Here is a 23,381-nt window from a genome sequence, read left to right as displayed (position 1 = left end):
AATTTGATGAATATATTTAATTACAATGTCGTCATTTGTCAATATCGATAGAAAATAAAAACACGATTGCTGGCTAAAAAAACAAATGTTGAGATTAAAATCTTGAATTCTTTTTAAATTTTCGTGTAAGACCTGTAATTAGTCTTAGTATACCTACCTAAACATTTTTATTTCAACAAGAAAAATTTATCTAATAGAGTACCTGTATAAAATAATTATATATTTAGTTAAATGTTTTAAAAAATAAGTACATATCTATTGTAGAGTGATACGTTTAAAACTTTGTTTAATTGTGTATTTGTCATTTGTGTACCTACATAATAAAAATATATTTTTAGGTAAGTTATATAAAATAGAAAAAATATCATACGAGTATGTACTAGGACATGCTAAGAATACAATTTTTAGTGCCCATGAAAAAATCTGCCGCAGGCCACGCAAAACCTACGGTACCGCGAAAAAATAACCCTGGAAATTTAGTCCCCGAAAAAAAAACCACGAAAAAATAACCTTAGTATTTTTCACTCATAACTCATCTAAAAATTAAAATATCCTAAAAACCCAACGAGAACACAGATTATGTTCTCACCTAAAAGTTTGATAATAGGTCAATTCACTCTAATATCAATACAGGTATTATTATATATATATTTTTTTTATGCATTATAATTTACATTTAATATTATTAATATTATATACGTTTTTTTTTATGTATACATTAATGACCGTTATTGAAAAAATTGACTATTTATTTAAAATTATTATATTATTTATTTATTTATAAATTATTAATATTTCAAACTAATTTACTAAGTAACATGATGGGCAGATTAGGAAGTCCATATTTTAACAAAATAAGTATAAATATAGGACTTACAGATATTAAGATATAACATATATCTTAAGAGGACGTTGCACCCACAATATACCTAGTGTGCTTTTAGTTTTGATAGTGAATTTACCTATTATCAAACAAATAAACTGTGTTTTCTCGTTGGTTTTTTACGATATTTTAATTTTTAGGTGAGTTATGAGTATGAAAAATATTAAATATTTGAAAATGCTCATAATTCACTTAAAGATTAAAATATTCACATACACGTATTTATTAGAATATACATTTTAGTTTTGAATATTATACAATTATTATCATTAAAAATCTTACAAAAACTCATATGGGGTTATTTTTTCGGGGACTACATTTTCAGGATTATTTATTAGGCAAATCAAAACCTACAGTCGGCGCTGTTCAAAAGTTATAATTATTATATTTTCTAACATTAATCCTTTTACAAGATTAAAATATATTATTTAAGTTATGTATAAATGTATTTTTTTCATTGTTAAATATCTTATTAGTTGACAATGGGCTTTATGCTTCATTTTAAAATTGTAATATTGATAGGACTGGTTTATTAAATTGGTTATTAGATTAGTGAAGAGCTCCTCTAATAAACCGCAGATTTTTCATAACAGGATATCGAGTTGGGCTGAATTTAAATATATTCTAATACAAGAAAAATATACTAGTTATAGAGATTTGAGAGCATATAGGAAAAATATAAGAGAGTTTCAAACAACGCTGCCACTGAGGAATACTGATGGTAGTCGACAGACCACAGACATCAGATGTATAGTGTATACCTAGTACCTAACTAACTAGTAACTACTGAAGGATTAATTTCTATAGATACCTATAAAAGTGATATATTTATTAATAAAGTCTATTTAAATTTACTTCCTTCTACAGTTCTACAATTATACATATTATTGACATTGGTATATTTTTAGTGATTTGGCGATCCCTAGAAACAACAACTTCAGAGTTCCCTCTTCATTAGTAATTTATTAGAAAATTAATATTTAAAAAGTACATCATTTTTAGATTTGAGCGAAGTGATGAATGTATTGATTTTACAATTATGTGTATTTTTTTTGTCTGTTATCACCTTTTTAAGGGTAAAATGATACCCATTTTTCTATCTTTTTTTTAAAAATTGTATAGATTTATATTGATAACATTTAAACTTTAAACAAACATATGTTTTTGGCTGGATATACAAAAAACAATCTTCTGACCGTAACGGTTGCCATAAGTCGTAATAAATAAATATTTATAAAATGTATAATCGTATGTTTAGTTGCATATTGTATAACGCCTTATATCAAAATTTAACTATCGACATTTTGAAGGGATTTGGCTCTAGCGAAGAGGAGTAAACTGCACTACTACAGTATATCGCTCGAAACTAATTCGTTCAACCCGGCCCCACATATTTTTTAGCTGTACCAAAAGCAGAACAAAAAATGATTTAATCTAATGATTCTTGTAGGAATGATATCATGCGTACATGGTCTGTATGGCCTGTGGTAATGATATTCATAATAATCATAATCATAACTACATCATATTCTAAAATGATTTTAATCAAAAACTATTTTTTTTATAGCATATTGACAATCTTTATACGCATCTATTTCTATTCAATATTTTAATTATAGGCATGCGCAGACTTCTGAGTCAGGTATGGCTAAATTCAATCTGATCACCCCAACCCTTGGCACGGTCACACAAGAAAAGATTATAGAAATTTTCATTACAAATTTCGAAGTGACCCTTTTATTGGTAAATGTAATCAATCATTTTTCATTATTTCACACATACAATTCATCAATATTGATTTATATATGGTAGCAGCAAATGTGTCAATTAAATCTTCGCAATTCAATTCTATTAACATGGCATTATCTATCGAAAGTAATGCTAAATTGTTTAATTTTTCTTCAGTTTGAGTGGACCATCGATAATTTTTTACGCGTTTTCGATATGAAAACATTTCTCTATAGTACAATAGACACTATAACACTCATGGAAATTCTTATTGCAGTGTTCCGAAATATTTCAATATGCAAAGATTTTTTTTCTTAAATACTTGCATAGTTTGATTGGAGTTAAATTATCTATAGTTAATTTCACTGTTCAATAAATATGATTGCAAATGTACACATTCTGACAAAAAATTGTTGTCCACATCATTTGGGTATATTTTTTATAATTTTTCAGCTAACTCAACTATTTACAAAGAATTTAAAGATGTGATTTGAATATTAATTTTATAAAATTTGGAAATTATGCATAACCGTAAAATGTATAAATATAAATTTAAAAAACTTGCCACCCCTTAAAATTTGTCGCTGTAGGCACGTGCTTACAGTGCCTGCATATATAAATACGCCACTGATTTAGTTACAATTTAGTGGAATTACACTCATTTTTTTCTTTTAATTACAGTAGTTAATATAAAAATTAACTTTTAATCACAATGAAAAGTTGTTACAAAAGAATATGGGATTTACAACGAAGTTAACCTAACGGATTTCACTGATTTTAATACTTACTTCACTGCTTTAGTAACTGTATAATATAAGCAAGTATTCTGCTGGGAACCCCGAATATTAAGAAACAAACGTATCTTATTTTAAAATTATAAATATACCGTAATCAATGTATCATATAATTCAGATTAATAACGACCGTGTAAGGAGCCCATTACAATTATTCAACTTTTCAATACTCGACGTGAATCGTAAAACCGTAATGATACGATTGTTAATAAAGATTAAAGATATGCACATTACACAAGATATCATTATTATGTCGGAGATCTTAGCTTATCTGTAACCACCTGCAGTAGAGAGGGTACAGACCGACTCTGACCGGTCTTGTTTTTGAACTCGGAACGAAAAGTTTTCATTCAGTACAAAAATAGCCACCGTTCAACGATTATTTCCTCCAGACAGTTGCGTTGTTAATTATTATTTATACAAATATATATAGTTATATATTATTGCTACGTTATAAACTTAAAGTATATTATTGAATTTTTTAATACTCCGAAATCATAATTTTCTCCGAAAAACAGGTAAGCCACGATAATTATAATAATATTTACGCGGGTACGCGGGTTTTTTTGAAACACTGCCGTAACATAATTAACTAATCCAATTCATGTGAAAATTAAAATCACTTATTTACTCTAGATTATGTAAATATTGATATTGGATAATCAATTAAAATATTATAATCGTTATTTTCAACACAGTTCATAAACAATCGCTAGGTAGGTTGTTAATAGTTATTATTTATTTTGTAATTTTGTTCTTGGTTTTATTTTTTAATTTGGTTATTTTAGTACGTTTAAAAGTTCAGTTTTTCTAACAATCTAATATGATATGATATTTCAAATACTTTAAGTCTCTATAAGACCCAATTTCTCTCTAAAATAAACCGTTTGTTTATAATTTATAAGTTTTTAATACACTATCTAATAAATACAAAATTTAACTTGATTTTTTAAAGAATACGAAGTGAAATAATTAAGTATAATTTTATTAATTATTATTGTTTTTTTAAAATCCATGTTATAATATTAACAAAAATTAAAATGTTTTAATTTTAAGTGAATGTTTTAATTAATAAGATTACACTATAAACGTATAATAAATTTGCATACAGAATCGCAGAAGATTCCACTTTGTTGTTTTCTTTTTTTAATATATAAATGAATAATATTAAAGATTAGCCTATTATCAAATTTAAAGGTAAAAATATTAATTAACTCTTAGATATTTCGTTAGCTTTTGTTGATATTTTAATTTGAAATTGAGTTATAATTACAAAAGTTACAATATAAAAATTTTCTTAACTTTTTTTATAATTTAAATATTAATAAAAGCTTACGATACGTCCTAGATAATATTATTCTTACCTTTAAATTTGATAATAGGTTAATTATTCATCTTTAAAGAATAATTATCGACACAAAATTAATTCAAATAAAAACAAATTTGATCAATTTGCTGTTGTATAATTTTTTAATGTGTATGGGAGTAGCGTAATTATTATTTAATTTTTATTAGTTTTTTGTTAATATTATATTTTGTATATTTAGTTACTGAATATCGATTAAATTTAAATCTATTAATTCATAATAAAATAATATAATATTGAATAATAATTTGTAGATTTAAATTCAACCTAATACCAATTACGTAATATATACTATCAAAGACTATAATAATTATGGATATCATCGTCATGGTAATCAAATTTGTATGAAATATTTAATGATAAATATAACCTATACTTTTATGTTCAAAAAATATCTTATTTATTATTTAGATACAGTTACAATTATTACTAATTAGAAATATATAAATATATAATAAGTACTAACTATTAAGTGTAATACTTAGTCTTAAATTTTAAGAATCTAGTTTTTTAAATCATTCAAGCATTTTTAAAATAAACCCTTAAAGTATCAATATTATTATTTTATAACCGATTTATAGAAAAATAGGTACGATACGCAGATAAATCTATGACAATATCTAACAGACTAAATATTTTAACTATTCTAAAAAGTGTTTTCCAAAAAAAATGTACCTATAAAGTATACACATTATTGAACATATTGTTTGCTTATTAGATCTCTCCGAGTCTAAAATTTGAAAACATGATATACTAAATTTAATTAAAATTACGAATTTTGACCACAAAAATTATCTACGTTTTGCGAATAAAATGTTAAAATACCCAATTTAGTGATCAATAAAAATGTTATGGTTATTATTTTATTAACAATAGATATGCTGTCAGACGTCAGTAAACGATAATATATATTTTTTTTCGTATACTACAGTTAGTATCGATAATGAGACAAATTTTATATTGAAAATTAATTTTTATTTTAATTATATATGTATAAATAACTACCAACTGTAATAATATTTGAATAGGTACAAAAATAATATAACACTCAATAAGTAAGAAAATAATATTTATTTAATTAAGTAGACAGTAGTATATACTATATTAATTATAATTTCATTAAAAACATTAAAATAAGTACAATAATAGTACACGTTAAAAACTAATAAATTATATACTTAATTATAAGTATGTTTTGTGAACACGTTTTGTATCTAAAAATCAAATACATGCGATTATTTCAACTATCTGTTGAAGCCCTCATGGCACATTAATTACCAATTAAGCATGTCTGCTGAAGCGCTGTCTATTATAGTAAATTGTAGTAATTCGTTAGGTACTAATTTTCAGTGTTTCCGTCCACACAATTTATTTCCACTTGTTCTTATTGAAATGAAATCTTACGAAAATGTATCAGATTATTGATTCAATGTTATAACTTAAGTTTTTAATATATATCACTTATTTTGGGGAAATCCAAATAAAATTAATGTTAAAATAAGTAAATTTACTTTTAACTTTGGGTAGTAAATCATTTTATAATCTAATCTGGTGTTAAACTGATTAGGTACTTTGGGTACTATAATCAGTGTTTCGTGATTACAAAAATACAAAAGGTAATTCAATAAAACATGTATTCATCATTTCACATTATTACAAACTTAAAACTTTTAGTATCTATTAGATAAAATGTGTCTTTTATTCTATTATTAGGAACTTTTTAGTTTCAACTTGTAACTTAGTAACTTAGGTACTAACGTCCAATACCGGTTTTTAACAACTTATCTTGTTTTCTTTCAATAATTTTATGAAAATGATTATATTTTCTATAGTCTACTTTACTAATGTGCGTGTTCTGGAAACTTAAATCTCTTAACCTAAACATAAAAATTATTTTACTATAGTATCGATTATAAAAATATGCACGACTCCAAATACATTTAATAAATACTATATATTATTTAAGAAACTACTCGTTTAAATATTGATTTAGATACATCAACATTAAAAAATAAACATTCGAATTAACGTTTAAAAATATCTTCTTACCCATTTATAGTAAAAAATGGTATTATCCAGGGGAAGGGCCACAAAGGCCATGGCCCCCTCGTTGGCCGTATTTACTATTTTTTATTTTAAAGATTTATATTTATTTGTATACATGAACGCATACTACAATATGTCTTATAAAATTTTGGACAGTGTGTGCCCCCTCCTCTGTATACCGTATACGCCACTGGTATTACCCCAGGATGTCATAATAAATCAAATAATTTATGACATAGTCTTTGTATACCTAGGTGGCTAGGAACTTAAAATTCCAAAAATCAAAATTTGAATAAACGAGAGTGAGCACTGAGTATGCTTAGTGAATCATTCTATGAGTAGAATTTAACCACACAAATAAAATATCGACTTCTACTTTTATAACGTTTATTTTTTAATTTTGATGACATATTTATGTCATGATGTTTTGTTTTTCAAATCTATGTAATTATAAATTATTATAGAACATATTATATCCATGGGGGTTGGGGTAGTGTATATTGTATATACGAAATTCTGTTTTGAATATTCTTAAAATTGAGCATATATATTATTTTTAAAGTATTTTAATAGCAGTAAAATTTATGACAATTATATTATTTACTTATAAAAGTTATGTATAAGGGGATTATTTTAATGTTATATATCAGCTTAAAATGTAAATACCTAAAGGTTACTATTTAAAAAACATATATTCTATGTTATGTTATTTTTTAAATCCCGTGTCTTGCATGTTATTCTAGTTTTCTATATAGTGCCTGTACAATTACAAATCAGGAATAGTATTAAATTTCGTTGGTTTTAAATAAAACGTGTTGTGTGTGTGCAGGCGATATTATAATGAGCGACCGTAGTAGATTCGCGTTCGGCAACCTGGCCCAGACACCTCAGTACCAGAATCGCTGCGCTCTGTGTTTGACCACGAACCCGGACGACAGTAACGTGACGGGTGTCTGCCAGCACACCGCTAGCGTCGAGTCGGCGTTACATTATCTGCGAAATTACGGGGCCCCGACCAGCCCGCCGTACAGCTCGTCACCGTATCACGGCCAGGACGCAGGATCGGCGACGACGGCACCAGCATACCCGGCGTTCGGTAGCTGTTCCCCGCCCGTTTCGCCCAACTACTACACGCTCGCCGAGTTCCTGTTGCGCATGAACCGCATGCAACAGGAGAGCAACGGTGGCCACCATCACTTGCGCCAACATCCGATTTCGTCCAGGCCGCCCAAGTCCAAGTCCGAGATGGGATGCCTGCGCGAGTGCGCGTTCTGCAAGAGCAACGGCGAGACGGCCGAGTTCTACAAGTCGCACTTCCTCAAGGACCCCGTCGGCCGAGTCAGATGCCCGATACTGCAACGGTACAGTGACGTGACTTTGAATCATTTTTCTCGGGACGGGGATGATGGGAGGATGCAAAAGATGATAAAAAATATTTTTGTTTTTTTAAATAATATTGTGCTTTGTGCGGTGGGAAGGAGCTATACAGATGACGACATGACGTCTATTATATCACTCAATAATTTACCAACAATAATTAATTACGTATGTATAGGTACATGTAAACATAAAAAAATATGTCACATTCAAAATATTTGAATTAGAACTTTGCCCAATCAAATAAAAGTGATGGAAGGCAGAGGAATGATTAAGATAGGTCATCTCTAAGAGGGGTGGGGGGGTCACAACCCTTTAAAGCTCCCTGAAGATTATGTCTATACAAATAACATAATATCACATTGTCGAAGGTGCTTTTTGCCCTCGTTTTCTTTCCTTTGCTAACAGGAAGAATATTTTTTTATATTCTTTATTACCTGGTTATTTTTTTATTTTTTTTTAGATTAGTAATAGGTTATTACTTATTTAGGTAAATAAATGACTATATTTAGCAATGCTTGTAATGTTTTTGTTTTGGTGTCATATTCTCTTAATAAAGGGTATATGCATAGAGTCCTTTCAACAGATCTATTAGGAAATTAATAATTTAAGTTTTAACATTTATACATGATTTTTTAAATTTAATTTAAATGTCATATTTATTAATTTAAAGGTATCAATGTCCGTTTTGTTATGCAACTGGAGAGAACGCACACACAAGACGTTACTGTCCAAAAAATCCAAATAAAATGTGTTTTATTAAAGGAGATCAACTTGTTAAGCAAAATTTGCAATGAAAAATAAATATTATTGTTTATATGTTTAGTTAATATATTATTAAATAATTGTTTTTGGATTCAATAATTATAGTAATTAATAATGAAAATGTTATTAATGGTTTTATGAATAGATAACTACAATTATATTTAAAAATAATTTTACATAGTTTAACATGATATTATCAGTATAAATTTGAGTTTTATTTTCTGATTGATTGTAAACAACCCGTCTCTATTGTTTTTAAATTTATTAATTTGTCTATTTGCATGAATGAAAATATTATTTCAAATATTAAAAATTATTAAATATTACATTTTACATTATTGCTTGTTATAGTATATGCATATATATATACATATAAATTGTGTTTTGATTTAATAAACAATTTGAATGATCATAATAACAAATAAATCTATTGTATTTCCCATTTTGTGTATACTAAATTACAACATGTATTCTAAAAATATAAATAAATATTAAAATATATACTTAATTATTAAATATGATGTTATTCGTTATTTCACGTATAGCATGCCATGTCACATACATGTGCCAATGTAAGTTCATATGTAAGTAGTAAGTTCCTACACTGCGTATATTATTATATAAGTTATCAATCTAATATCAGTTATATAATATTGTCATACATTTAAATATAATAATAATTTATTTATTATGTGGTTATAATATTTCTTCACTTACTACACACTATTATATTCTTCTAAAGTTCTAAATGATATTATTTTTACATCATCAGTTTGATAACTTATAATATTAGGTATATAAAATATAGTATATTTTTGTATGATATTAATTAATATGTACCTGGTTTACGCCGTGTAGGAACACTGGGAACTTACACATCAGTGATGTTCCAGTGCTCGAATTGGAAATATAAAAGAAAGAGGACTCTCCGACGTGAAAAAAATTAGCGTTCCACTCAAAGATTGAAACCAACCTGACTCGTGGCCGGGGGGGGGGGGGGGCAAAGCACCCCAAATACTATTATCGACAACAATCAAAAATATATTGTAACTAGGTATACAAAATGTACACTACAAGAATATATAGTTATTATTAATTAAAGACAAATTTTTTATTTTATTTTGAAATACAAACTATAATTATTTAAATTTTTAATATATTCCATAGTTCTACATATGGATGGCTCTCTTCATTATTTTGTCGCTTAGGGCAGTTAACTTCATCAGCACATCATTTGCCATTCTGTATCCATGATACAACATAAGACTCAAGTATATAGGTTAGGTATAAAAGTATATAAGTATATAAATATTATTAGCAGTTGTAACCCTTTATTTTAATAATTATCTTATATGTTTTGATTTTTATCAATGAAATTTACAATTTATTACCTAAATATTATTTTGTTCAAATTGATTATACATAATATTATATATAATATGTTATAGAGTATAATATAAACGTTTTACAAGTTTTTCAGTAATAATTAAGATGAAGGACGTGCCGTTCCCTTGTGCAAATTAAAAATACAAAAAGGGGTACGTTAAAATAAATAAAATTTTGAATGGGAGCTTTGTTCACCTGGGTCCCCCCAATTCGAGCATTGCACATCACATGCAAGAATTAACGTATGTAATTCTTTACCAGTTACTCTTGTGTAGAAACTTACGATTCCCCATGTACATAGGTTACCTATTTGTTTCAACCAAAATAATCAATTTTTGATTTTGTATCACTATTTTAATAGAACTATTGTAATTTATGAACTTATTACTTATAACTTTTGATCATGACAGAAATATCAAATATTAATCATACTCTAACCAAACAGGGCATTCATATAATGACTGAATTTTTTCTATGCAGTGTGCAGTACCATCATACCAAGTAAACTATACAGTATAAACTATAAAGAGCACAGCTTACCTACTTTATAGTTTTCATTGTTTTCAATCTTAATTTTTAATATCTTATATTCTTATTCAAATACTTTTGATGTGTATAATAGTATGATACTATCATGTATCATCACATCAGTTACCAAAAAGGCATAATTATTATTGATGACATCAGTCAGATGACCTGATCTTTGCTAAACACGCTCATGTGAGAAAACATTTGAATTTGGGGTTGGTAAACATTGAGGGTGCCGAGAAGGTTAATCCGCAATAATATTTTATTGTTTTATAATAATAAAATTAAAAGAATATATAATATAATATTAGCCGTTAAATAAGGTTTATTGAGCCTTGTGACACTCTTTTTTTCATTTCATATTTTAAGATTGAAAAATTAATCAATTCTTAGTAAAGTTTAAGAACTAAAAAATCATAAATTTCCAAGCCAATAATATAATATTCCTGTTTAATTTTATAAATAACCCATAAACTATAAAAACTTAAATGCTGATATGTATATTAAATTTATATATATTTATTTTTATAAAAATTATTTAATTAAAAAAATATAATATTATTGAAGTATCACACATTTGTTCTATTCACCAGGCACAACCCACAGCATCTCTTTTCCACATTTGTAAAGCTCTTCGAGTTTTGCTTGCAATGTTCCATCTGCTTCGAGTGTTTTGTAACATTGATATAACTGTAATGCAGCTCGGGCATCTTCTACAGAGTCATGAGTAAGAGATTGAATTTTATTGCCTAAAAAGTGCCAAGCCAAAAACCGCAACGATACATTCCGTTGATGAGGAAGTCGAAATAAGGTTACAGTATCAATTACTTGTTCAGGTGGTACCATCAAGTTGATCATTCTACAAATATTAATATTAGCATAATTGTTAATATATTATGTAGAAAAAGTTAAATTGAATTATACAGTCTTTAATCGTCTTTATTAAATTATTAATTCCTCAAAAAAAAGTTTTTTACCTAAAATCATTGTATAGACCATGGCCAATAAACTTTATTCCATTATCGACCAAATATCGCAATTTCATATATGTGGACTTAAGAGTGGTAAGATTTTTAGAACTTTTACTAATGTCTAAATCACCAGGATTGATACCAGAAAATTTTGTAAGGTAATCAACAACTTGCTCTTGGGTTGAAATATAATCATCTATAAAAGGTTTGCCTTCATTTGGACCTTCCCTGTTAACATCCAAAGGTTGAAAATAAAATACTATTTTAAAGTTGATAGTTAAAGTTATTTACCCTCGAATACATGATATTCTTGCCACAGCCATTTGCACAGGTTTTATTGTAGCCAATCGACCATCACTTCTTAATTCAGATTCTTCTTGATTAAGAGTAACAAATTCTGCATCAATAGCTACTAGTTCACCTAAAATAATTATTTAATTAATATTAAATCAACTATTACCTTTTTAAATATTTCTAACAGTTGTACCTGGTTTAGGAATTTCTTCATCTAAGATAACATCATTACTATTTGATGAAGAATTCAAATAAACACTTTCAGTGAACACTTTAGCTGTAATAACTGGGTCACCAGCATTACTTTCAATATCAGTAGTAATTTCATTATTTCTTGACACCCAGTATAATATACAAGGAATTTTCCAATCCAAACTAAACCAAACGGCTTCTTGTCCAATGACTGGGGATACACTAATGTCATTAAATATGTACCATTGAGGAGATGGGTTACTGGCTGATATGTGTTCATGATCAGCTTTGCCTACATTTACTATAGATACAAGATTTTTACGATCTTCATGTATGTAGCATACAACAGCATGTAAATCATATATATTGGAAGATTTAGAGTCTACTTCTTCATCACATTTAGATAGCTTTAATTCTCCATCTGGCTCAAGTTCAGCCTTGATACTCAATGGCAGCCATGAGTGCGTGTAATATAACTGAGACAAGCTCATGGAATTATTTGTTTCTGAAACTAAAATAAAAAATAACTTTGATATGTTGATTAAACAAAATACCCTCTCTACTTAGAAAACCATTTATGCTAATTTCAAAAGATATTTAGTATTCAAAAATATTCAATTTTGGAAAAATGTGTTTCTAAATAAAATAAAACTATAATGAAGCCATAATTCCAAATTCAGTTTTATGCCGCATCCAAATTAGCATTGTATTTGTTTTTTTTGTTACCGATAGGCGATAATGTTTCAGATTTTCCTTCTTAATTGGTAACATAATTAAATATTAAAAATATTGTAAACATAGGTTTTATACTAATGTATTCAGGTCTGGAAGCAATTTCAAAAAATAAATCAAAACATTATGGTCACCACTCACCAGGTCACCGCAGAATCTATTTTCCAAGCTCATCACAAATTTCTCATGATTTCAAATTTCAAAATTAAATTTACATATCAAGATGAAACCTATACAATAACATATCGAAAGTATTTCAATCTAGCAATCATCAGTTCCTTATAAATTCACTTGTCACTATTTTTATTAAACTATAAATATAATAATTTAAAAAAAATACATCTAATTCAAATCCGGTTACATGCAATGAAATAAAATCCTTTATTATTAAATAAAAATGTTCATGTATATTAATTTTATAAATTAATTCTAAAATACCATTAATAAAGAACCTCCTTCGTCATGTTACATATATTATACATTTAATAACACTAGAGATATGTAACGTAAATACAATTATATTGCTCATTATTTTAATTTAGATTTAGCTCACAAATGTGCACACGTTGGTAGAAGATGAGTAGATATTTATTTTCTACCTCCTTTTGCTACAATGTGCTTTTAATGAGTTATTCAATTAAATATATCACTTTACAATTATAGATACCTGCGGGCACTTGTCCAGGATGCATAAATCTACAACTATGTCTGGTGCAATTGCTTCCGTATCGACAAGGTTTATTGAATGACGTTGGTGTACTTGGTGCCGTTTTTTGATCACTAGATTTTGTAACAGCCTGTTTTATCAAAATGTCCATTTGTTGTTGCCAAAAATCTTTGTTCTGTTAAACATTATAAATATAATAATTAATAATAATTAATGTGAATGCTTTTAGAATTTTTATTATTACTTTGTTAATAAATGTAATATTAAATATTTATTCAACACAAGTTTAATAAGGATATTGTTTATTTTTTAATACAAAGTATCATTGATTTTCACATCAAAACATATGTTTAATAGGACACCAGATATTTTTTTATTATGTAGGAATAGTACAAACTACAGATTATCAACCAAGTGTGCCGCTCAATGCTGTGATAAAATCTGATAGTAAAATGTATTGATGATCCACTTTTGTTCTGATTTACAACAAACTTGTGATTATTATATATATATTTTAATTACAATAGTCTAGATAAACTTGTAAGGTGTAGCAAATAAATTAACTAACTAGGTAAAGATTAATAAATCTTTCCAAAAAAAAAATAATAAAATCAAATCAGAATGATTATCTTCCTCAGACAAACTTTTAAATGTTTGTAACGACTAATGCTTTTAAATCATTTATATTCTAGTCACTTTAGATTTGTGAAATATTGAATAAAAAAAATGTACTAATTATTTATTAATTATAAAATAGTTAAAAACTCACTTGTTTGCTTTCAATAGCACAATTTACAGTTAATATAGCAGGTAATGATTTTAATGTTCTATTCTGTAATGTCTGCTGAAAACTTTCACATCGTTCACACCAAGTTGTAGTAGTTTGTTTTGGACAAATGCTTTGTTGAAGTAAATCACAAAATGATTTAGATTTTTCTACAATAAAAATAAACAAATACTTTAGAAAAAGGTTTATTTGCTGGTTTTAAAATTATACCATCATTAGATTCTGGATAAACCAAATTGCAGACCATTAAATTAGATTGCTTGCTGAACTCGTGATTACATTTTAAACATTTATTAATATGAAGTTGTTTACAGCCAAATAATTTAGTTATTTCAGTTTCATTATTATCTTCTTCTTTATTTTTAATTTTTTTTCGAACTTGTTGACCTCCAATACTTGGAAAATCTGTATCTTTGAAAATAAATTTTCCTTGTTCATCAGTTAAATCTTTTTTTGATCTTAAAAGCTCCAAATGAATTTGATGCAAAATAAATCGATTCCAGTTCTAGTAAAAATGCACAAATATTAAAAAACAATATTTTATTGCAGTAATTTTCAAATGTAGTTTTAGTCATTAGTTTATAATACTTATACTTTAAAATCCATATAAAAAAATACACGTTTCTGTAAGTTTTCATCTAATGTCTTACTTAAAAAATAAACCAATGATTAGTATAAAAAATCACTAAGCTAGTGACTTGTAAATATTAATTATTTATTTTTAGTATTATATAAAAGAATTCAATTTTTAATTGAGAACTATATTATGAATAACACAAATATTTATATTTATTTCAATTATACAATAATTATTTTAGTAAATCATTTTCTGAATAGTTTAACAAAATTATTATTAGATAATATTTAAAATTTATCACACGAGTAAACTATACATATTTTTATAATTGAAAATATCTAGTTATAATTTATAATTTAGTTAAACTTACTTGAATTAAAATGCTGATATTGATTTTATTTTTCATTTCAGCATTATTGTGTTCAGGTAGTATAAGTCCTAAAGCTGTAGCATCATGAGCATTACGAAGAGCTCTTAAAAAGTTTCCAGAATGACATGGTGCCCCTTTAGATTTATTCATCATATAAAATAAAAATGATAATTCACAACTTAAACAAAATTCTTCTTGACATATATGTGACATTAAAATTTTCCGCAACGGCTCCAAAAAATATAAAACCTATGAAACAATTATTAAACATTAATTTAATCTTAAAAAAATATAAAATAAGTTTTATTTTTTGGTACTCCGTCAATTTCCAGTCAAAAGAGGATATTTGCATCTTGTGGTAGAACATTTTAAAATAATAATTGAAGAAATTTAAATCAAATAATTTTTTCATACTAAAATTACTTATTTTCAATCCAAGGGTTACTTTATCAATAAAATCATCACATAATATTGACTTTGAAAACTAGTTTGGATTCATTGTGTTGTCTTATTTAGATTCTACCAACATTTTAAAACAAATTTAAACATTTTTTTTTGACAATACTCTCCTGGCCACAAATGTGTTTCATTAGCATGTGAATCTGATCAACTAATTTTTATTTTGTATTTTTTTGTTTATTACTTTTTAAGTCATTTTTTGACATTATTAGGTCATATTCCCACATTTTTAGTCATTTTTACTGATTTCACATTAGTTCACTTGTTATTGTTTCTTGTTGATTGCCATTATGTCGATAACTTACTTAAAATTTTGAAATTATCACGGTCTAAGATTAGTAACTATCCGATTTTATCTCACCGATTACAGTCATTTTTGTCGTGTTGTAGTGAATATTATTGTACCTAAATGTTTTTTATTTTATCGTAATATTTTTGAAATGCCGAAAATTAAATTATTGGTTAATGCTCGTGTACGTCTACTAAATATGTAATTTTTTATTTAATTTTTAAGGACATTTTTATGTCATATTTTGAGTAATTTGTAAGCTTTGATAAATGTATATACAATTTTATAATAAAATAGAATACACTTTTTGTCATTTTTGCATTTTTTTTTTTAGGTTATTTTTTAATGTTTTTAAGGTCATCAACTTCCGAGCCCTAGCTATTAGTATTAAACTATGATAGCTGAACAATTACAAAAATTTAAACATTTAATATTCAAAAATGTAAAAATGTTGTGTATAGTGTATTTATCAACTATAATACTATTCTTTTTAGATAATAAACAAATGGAAAAAGTTATATGTAGGATTTAAAGCAAACATGTCAAATATTAAGATATTCAAATGAGCTTTCAATACAAAAATGTAATACAATATTTCTCTTGTTATTCAATTAATAATTATTATTGTAATAAACAAAATAATTGAAAGTAAATATGAATCCATATACTCATGATGATATTAAAATATACTTTATATATGGTATATAGTACATATACTAGCTGAAAATTGATCTATTATTCATAATATTTGTATATTAATAAATGTTATATAAGTATAATTTTAAACATGCAATAATTTGATTAACAATACTGTGCTATAAAATTGGAATTTTATGATCTTTATACAACATAGAAATCATATAATATGTTTTCATTTATAAACATGAAATTATACTTAAATTTCTCTGTTATAACAATACATGTATATATGTCCAAAAAGACAATATTATAAATTTTAATATTTCAATAGTAAGTAATAGATTACCTGAAGCATTGGATTGCAATACGAGTTTGGAACATTTGATTCTAAACCACTGAATCCAGTTTTATTATATTGTTCATGGTCAAAATCTTCACTTTTAAATTTCAAATCAATTTTTCTATATCTTCTAGGTATTGCAACAAATGTCGGGGATTCACATTCTTCATCATTTGGTTGATTGTGATTAATATTATTATTTTGTGATTCAGTTACAGTGTTGAAATATGCAACCTATAACCGGTATGTTTATATTAGTAAAAAAAAACTTAATAGTAAAATGTATAATAAATTAAAGATACAATTATGATTGTTTGAACTCACTGAATCTAAGTTTATCTAAAATATCTAAAATATCTCATTATATATTTATAATTTATATACTTATTACATGTGTATACAAGCTATTGATTGTCATTATTATTTATTATTAATACAATTTTAATCCACAGTAACAGAATTATATGTAACATGACTAATTACTTGATTTCGTTTCCGATTATTTGAATTTGGAGCATATCCAACAGTTCCTTTCATTTTCATTGTAGATAAAATATTCATATCTATTGATGGTGTTTTCCTAAAAGCACCAACATTAATATAAAAATTGTTTTATTATTATTAACGTTACTAATGGTTAATGGATAAGAGCAAAATGTATTTAATATATACATATATTTATTTGTATATATATAAACTTATAAATAATACTATTTCATAGAAAATTTTAATAGTTTAGTATTTTACTTTTATAAAAATAATATTTATCAATTAATAAGTTTCATTTAATTTATTTTTTAATTGTTTTATAAGCAATTATTGGTATATTTATAAGGACTTTATATAATTTTTTTACAGGCTATTTAAGCTTTTCACTGCCAAAACTAATTTCTTCCATCAGTTCCTTATGCTGTTTCCCACTTCACTTGAAGTTCTTTTAGTTCTTTTTTAAGTTCTCCGACAGTAACTTCGATTTAAATAAGTTTACCAGTGCATGGAAACAATGGTAAGCAGCATTTAATTTCATGTTGTTTTCTTCATGCATATTATTTTGGCTATTTTGAGTGATTCCAAGGTACCACTTTAAACTTGAATAATTGTTTATAATTTTGCAAGTTAGTATGATCTTTTATTCTTCTTTTTATTATCATACATTTTTTTCCTTATTGACTACTAAGCTAATATATTTTCCAGGATTTATTAGTTCTGCTATAGCTTCCTGAATTGTCTTCAACAATTTTCTGAATATGACTTTCCATTGGCATAGGTCTTTTAATGTTAAATATTTTAGTTTGTAGGGTTTTTTTTACTACACTTTCTAAGGCCATATTAATTTTAATCAGAATTAATATGCATCCCTTTATGTAAGAAAATAAAAAAAAATTGTCTTATGACAAATATGTGATCAATGGTTGATTTATTTTTCCTGAATTCACTTGGGTAATTTCCTACAATCATTTTTGTATACTTGTTATATTTTTAGAAAGATTTATGATAATAAATTATTAAAAAATGATATGTTTTCAGTATTTAATAATGCTATTCCCCGGAATTCTCAGTTTTCATCCTTTTTTTAAAATCAAGCATATGATTTTTCTTAATGTAATTGTATTAATTCATATTCATATGTATTAAAGTTTATAAAGTTGTAATAATATTATTATTTTAAAATTTACCTGTAAATTTTTGTAAGGAATTTCTCGGGTAACTCTGATGCTAAAGGTCCATCACAATGAGGTAATGGAATATTAGAATAATCAGCTAACTCATCTGTGACATTGATAGGACCACAAGGAAGTGGTTCCATAGGTTGTGCAAATATTGTATCTCTTGCTAAAGTATTGAACTGAGTAGATGCTGTGGTAAATAAATGTAATGTGCTCACATTATCCCCAATTATAATTGCTTGACTTGACGGAGATACATCCATAGAGAGGGCCATTGCTCCTTCTTCAGCGCCCCTCATCTAATTTTAAATTAAACATTATTAATATTTACGATATAAAAAATACTATAATTCAAACTTAAGCTTTAATGTACCTGGTAGAGATTCATATCTTGCTCTGACAAAGCAACAGTATCAACAAGTTGGCATTGTCCTATCGTAGATACAACTGCAATGCGTGATGAATATGAAGTCATGAATCTCAATAAAAATGGTTCAATAATCATTGGAATAGATGAAACAGATCTCATCATTCTTAAATCATGTACAGCTAAAAATTGATCTAGCTCCATGGATCCATGTCTAATATAATATTATAATTATAATTAGCAGTTATTATCAAAATTAATAGAAATATTTTTTTTTACTTACGTATTGTTAAACCCACAGCTAACCAACAAATTATCATGAACATCAAAATCGGATAAACTGCCTGTATGTGCCTCTACAGTATAAATAATTTTTGAAATATTTCTTGGATCTCGAAGCTTTATTACTCCAGTAGGATCTCCACAACATACAGTTCTATTAGCATTCTGCCTTAATATAGCACAGCCATTTTCTCCAGCATTTATAATGCTTGTTTCTTTACCCAAATTCAAGTTAAACTCGATTAATTTTTCTTGATGACCACCCATTAATATAGTGTCTTGAGAACGTCCTAACTGAATTATACACTGCATTTCATTTAAATATTCTGTACTGAAATAATATAATTTTTTATAAATATAGATTTATACTTTGTAATTATTTGATACTCAACTTCATTCGTAACTTATTATGTTATAAATAAAAAGCAAATAATAATTCTATATTTATTTTAAAAGATATAATATAATAAAGAGGATAATAATTTTGAAAACAATTAAAAAAATAGAATCTATGTTTTAAAAAGTACCTTGCAAATCATTATCTATACATTTTATAAATTTAAAATAATATGGTATCATAATTTCATGAACAAAAATAAGCATTATATTGGTAACTATATAAGTAATTTATAACAAATTACTTTCATATATAATTACTCTTAGTTATTAATTACATTATTCTGGTGTTTGTTTAACTTTATAAGGTATCTCATAAAATAAATCTTAGTTTTAATTTACCATTATATTACCTGTGAGTAAAAATTGGTAAGCCTCTTCGCATCTGGCATCGCAATGTAGTGGGTGTAAGAACTAACAACGTAGAATCAGTAGTTAATAGTGAACGAATCTCTTCATCTGAATGAACTCGAAACATTGTATACTTTTGCATATCTGCACTATAATACGAAGTAACATAACCCTGCATAATATGAATTTTTAATATTAGTATCTTGTTGGGTAAATCTAAAATTAACTATTTAAGGCATTCACTTACCAGCTGATTTCCAACCCAAAGTAAATTTTCATATGTATCAAAACATGTAGCTGTAATTCCATATTGACTGCAATTATCTGTCAATATTGTTTGAGTTTCTTCATATTCAGACCTTGGTACATCTAATTGATCTGAATACAGACTTGTATCAATTACTTCTGAGTATTCTTCGTCTGCATAATTGCCATACACTAAATTTAAGATAATTATTAATTTTTATAAAATAATTTTGGGTATATAGATGAATTTATAATTTTATAGTATTAATTACTATTTAAAAATAGACTATGTAAGGTAAAACATTTGAAAGTAGACATTCTACAGGCAATTATTCAAGGAAGAATCATTTGTAATGGCATCAATTAACATCATTCACATATGCTGAATGACACCAATTAGTTTGAAATGCATTATAATTTAGTCAGCGTTACAACTTAACTATTGGATTTTTGTTAGCATCTCTTACGAGTATTATTTCATGTGTACGTGCAAGTAGTCCACGTATATTATAATTTTTTAATTTTTATTGATTAGATTATTTTTGAAAACCTCAATATTTACTAATATTTTAGAGTATAATAATAATTAATAAATGCAAGATAAATACGAAGCAATTTAACCAATAAATCTGTATTAATTGCTCATATTTATAAAAGAAATTTTCTTAATTAATATCTATAAACTATTAGCACTTCAATTAATGGTAGGTCTTAATAAGGTTGTTTATAAAATATCCCTCACTTTCCAGCTTTACCTTTTTTATTTTAAAATATAAAAATAAACGAGTACAAAAGAAAAAGTTACAAAATAAATATTTGTTCTAAAATAAAAAGTGATAAATAAAATAAAACTTTAATTAATCTATTAAATACAATATTCAATTACTTATCATGTCTGGAGATTCATATGCATTTATTACTGGTCTTGTAAACTCCATACCTATTTTTAGAAAATATTTAAAAATAAAAATAATTTTTAAATATAAATCACAGGTGCATTAATGCAATTTAATTTCTACTTATAAAATATAATTTACTTACTTTTAAGTGTTTTGTAATATTAATTAAATATTTATGAAATTTAAATCCATGTACTTTGACAGCCAATATCCACTCACTAACTTAATCATTATTCTTACATGACAAAAATAAAGTTGTATATACTATATAACTTTATGACGAGCATTAAATTTTAATATTATCTAGTGTAGCATATAAATATGTACATTTTTTAATTCACATAAATAAAATAATAAACTATGTATTTATACTAAACATTAATATAAATTATTTTTCCGATAAACTATAAACTATAATAGGTTAATAGTTACAATCAAATATTTTATATCCAAAGTCCTTAACACAAAATAATAGTTTTACTCAGTTTTAGCATTATTTTGGTACTAAAAAGTAAAAAGGAAATCCAGAGTCCAGACGCGGAATTTACGTTATCTCATAATTATAATCACAGTTTGTTGGTGAACGGTCACATAGATCCCTCGACAGCTAGATCCCGGTGACTAACTGACGCAAGAGGATACAATTGACGCGAGATTAAAAAGACGCATGAGGATCTAATTGACGGGGGATTAAAATAATCATAAGGATTTTACAAATTAATTAATTTTGTAATTACTAATTAGTATTATTAATTTTTAATTATCAATGTATTTAAATGCTTTTACGTTATTACATCGTAGTAACACTAGTATAACAGTTGTTATCTAGCATAAACCATATGATTTTTGTTTAATAGACAATTAAAAAATATTTTCTATTATTATAACCTAATGTTTTAATAATACACGCATAAATTATTTCATAAATAAAGCTTTCATAATGTTCGGTTTTGTTTAAACATCTAATAAAAAATTAAGATTTAGTAACTGAAGTTACTGAACATTTCACTTCTCAGTTAAAATAGCCATAGCTCATGTCTGGTCATCATCTTATGTTTTTTTTATATTAATCAGAAACCTATATAACTATTAGTACAACTATATAACTAGCTATAGCTACTATTATATTATTATTATTGCTTAAAAGTTTTAACTTTATTCATATTCTCACTCCCAGTCTCAGAGGTTATTCGTAAGTCCAGTGGCGCCGATCTATATTTCATGTTAGGGAAAAAAAATGCTGGTGTTAGACCCACCTACTAAAAAAATGTTTAGTTAGTTACGATCGAATGGTACTATATTTATTTCTGACTATATACATACAAGATACTGCATAACAAACTATTTTTGATTATCACCCACCCACCCACAAATATTTCTGGGGAATTTTCCCCAGTTCATACCCGTGTTCGGCGCTACTGTTAGTACATATACCAAATTTGAATATTGACAAAACTGTATATTTTAACGAAAAATAACGATTATATAGGTAAAATTATCTATTTTGTTTTATGTTATTACAAAAATATTATTTAAAGACACCAATTCGTGTATTATTATTTAACACTAACAGAGAAGTATTCAAAATATTATGTAGATTAGTTTTAAGCTGTTTATGCCATAAATTTATTAACACCTGCAGTGGCAGCTCGTCATGGGTCTTTGAGATGGCGGACTCACCATAAAAAAAGGTAGTAAAGCAATAAAAAAGTTTGAAGAAAATTGTAGTACCTATAATTTAATATTTTTGTCTATTTGGAAAATAATTATGATGGTTTTTGATATTAATATTGATTATTGATAATATTATAATATTTTTACATTAATAATGAGAAGACGGGTGTCATTCAATAATAATACGGGCTAAAAATATCGATAACAACAACTAATTACTAATTTATGCGATGCCAATGGCAGAAACTTTGAATGAGTCTAGTCTCAATGTCCTGAACAACATCAATACAATCTACCCCGCCATCCGCC

At 26.1% G+C, this 23,381-nt stretch overlaps 2 protein-coding genes across 2 annotated transcripts; one reads left to right on the top strand and one right to left on the bottom strand.

The window, feature by feature from the left end:
• Positions 1-3,714: 3,714 nt before the first annotated feature.
• LOC132930614 (uncharacterized) lies at positions 3,715-9,475 on the top strand. Its single transcript, XM_060996568.1, has 3 exons — positions 3,715-3,923; positions 7,647-8,178; positions 8,868-9,475. Exons 2-3 carry the CDS (start codon positions 7,658-7,660, stop codon positions 8,989-8,991), a joined length of 645 nt encoding a protein of 214 aa, XP_060852551.1. The 5' UTR covers positions 3,715-3,923; positions 7,647-7,657; the 3' UTR covers positions 8,992-9,475.
• Positions 9,476-11,370: 1,895 nt separating this feature from the next.
• Positions 11,371-21,916, bottom strand: LOC132929357 (PAN2-PAN3 deadenylation complex catalytic subunit PAN2). Its single transcript, XM_060994673.1, has 17 exons — positions 21,541-21,916; positions 21,386-21,439; positions 20,501-20,691; positions 20,256-20,425; positions 19,508-19,837; positions 19,231-19,438; positions 18,867-19,156; positions 17,674-17,770; positions 17,197-17,424; positions 15,464-15,712; positions 14,727-15,021; positions 14,499-14,665; positions 13,730-13,904; positions 12,332-12,841; positions 12,136-12,265; positions 11,851-12,072; positions 11,371-11,732 (listed from the first exon to the last, which is right to left on the bottom strand). The coding sequence occupies exons 2-17, from the start codon at positions 21,435-21,437 to the stop codon at positions 11,456-11,458; spliced, it is 3,591 nt and encodes a 1,196-aa protein (XP_060850656.1). The 5' UTR covers positions 21,438-21,439; positions 21,541-21,916; the 3' UTR covers positions 11,371-11,455.
• Between the last annotated feature and the right edge of the window lie 1,465 nt (positions 21,917-23,381).

Source organism: Rhopalosiphum padi, chromosome 4, assembly GCF_020882245.1.
Source record: "Rhopalosiphum padi isolate XX-2018 chromosome 4, ASM2088224v1, whole genome shotgun sequence".
NCBI classification, from domain to species: domain Eukaryota; kingdom Metazoa; phylum Arthropoda; class Insecta; order Hemiptera; family Aphididae; genus Rhopalosiphum; species Rhopalosiphum padi.
Note: the sequence above shows the minus strand (reverse complement) of the source record. Positions and strands in the feature narration are given on the sequence as shown.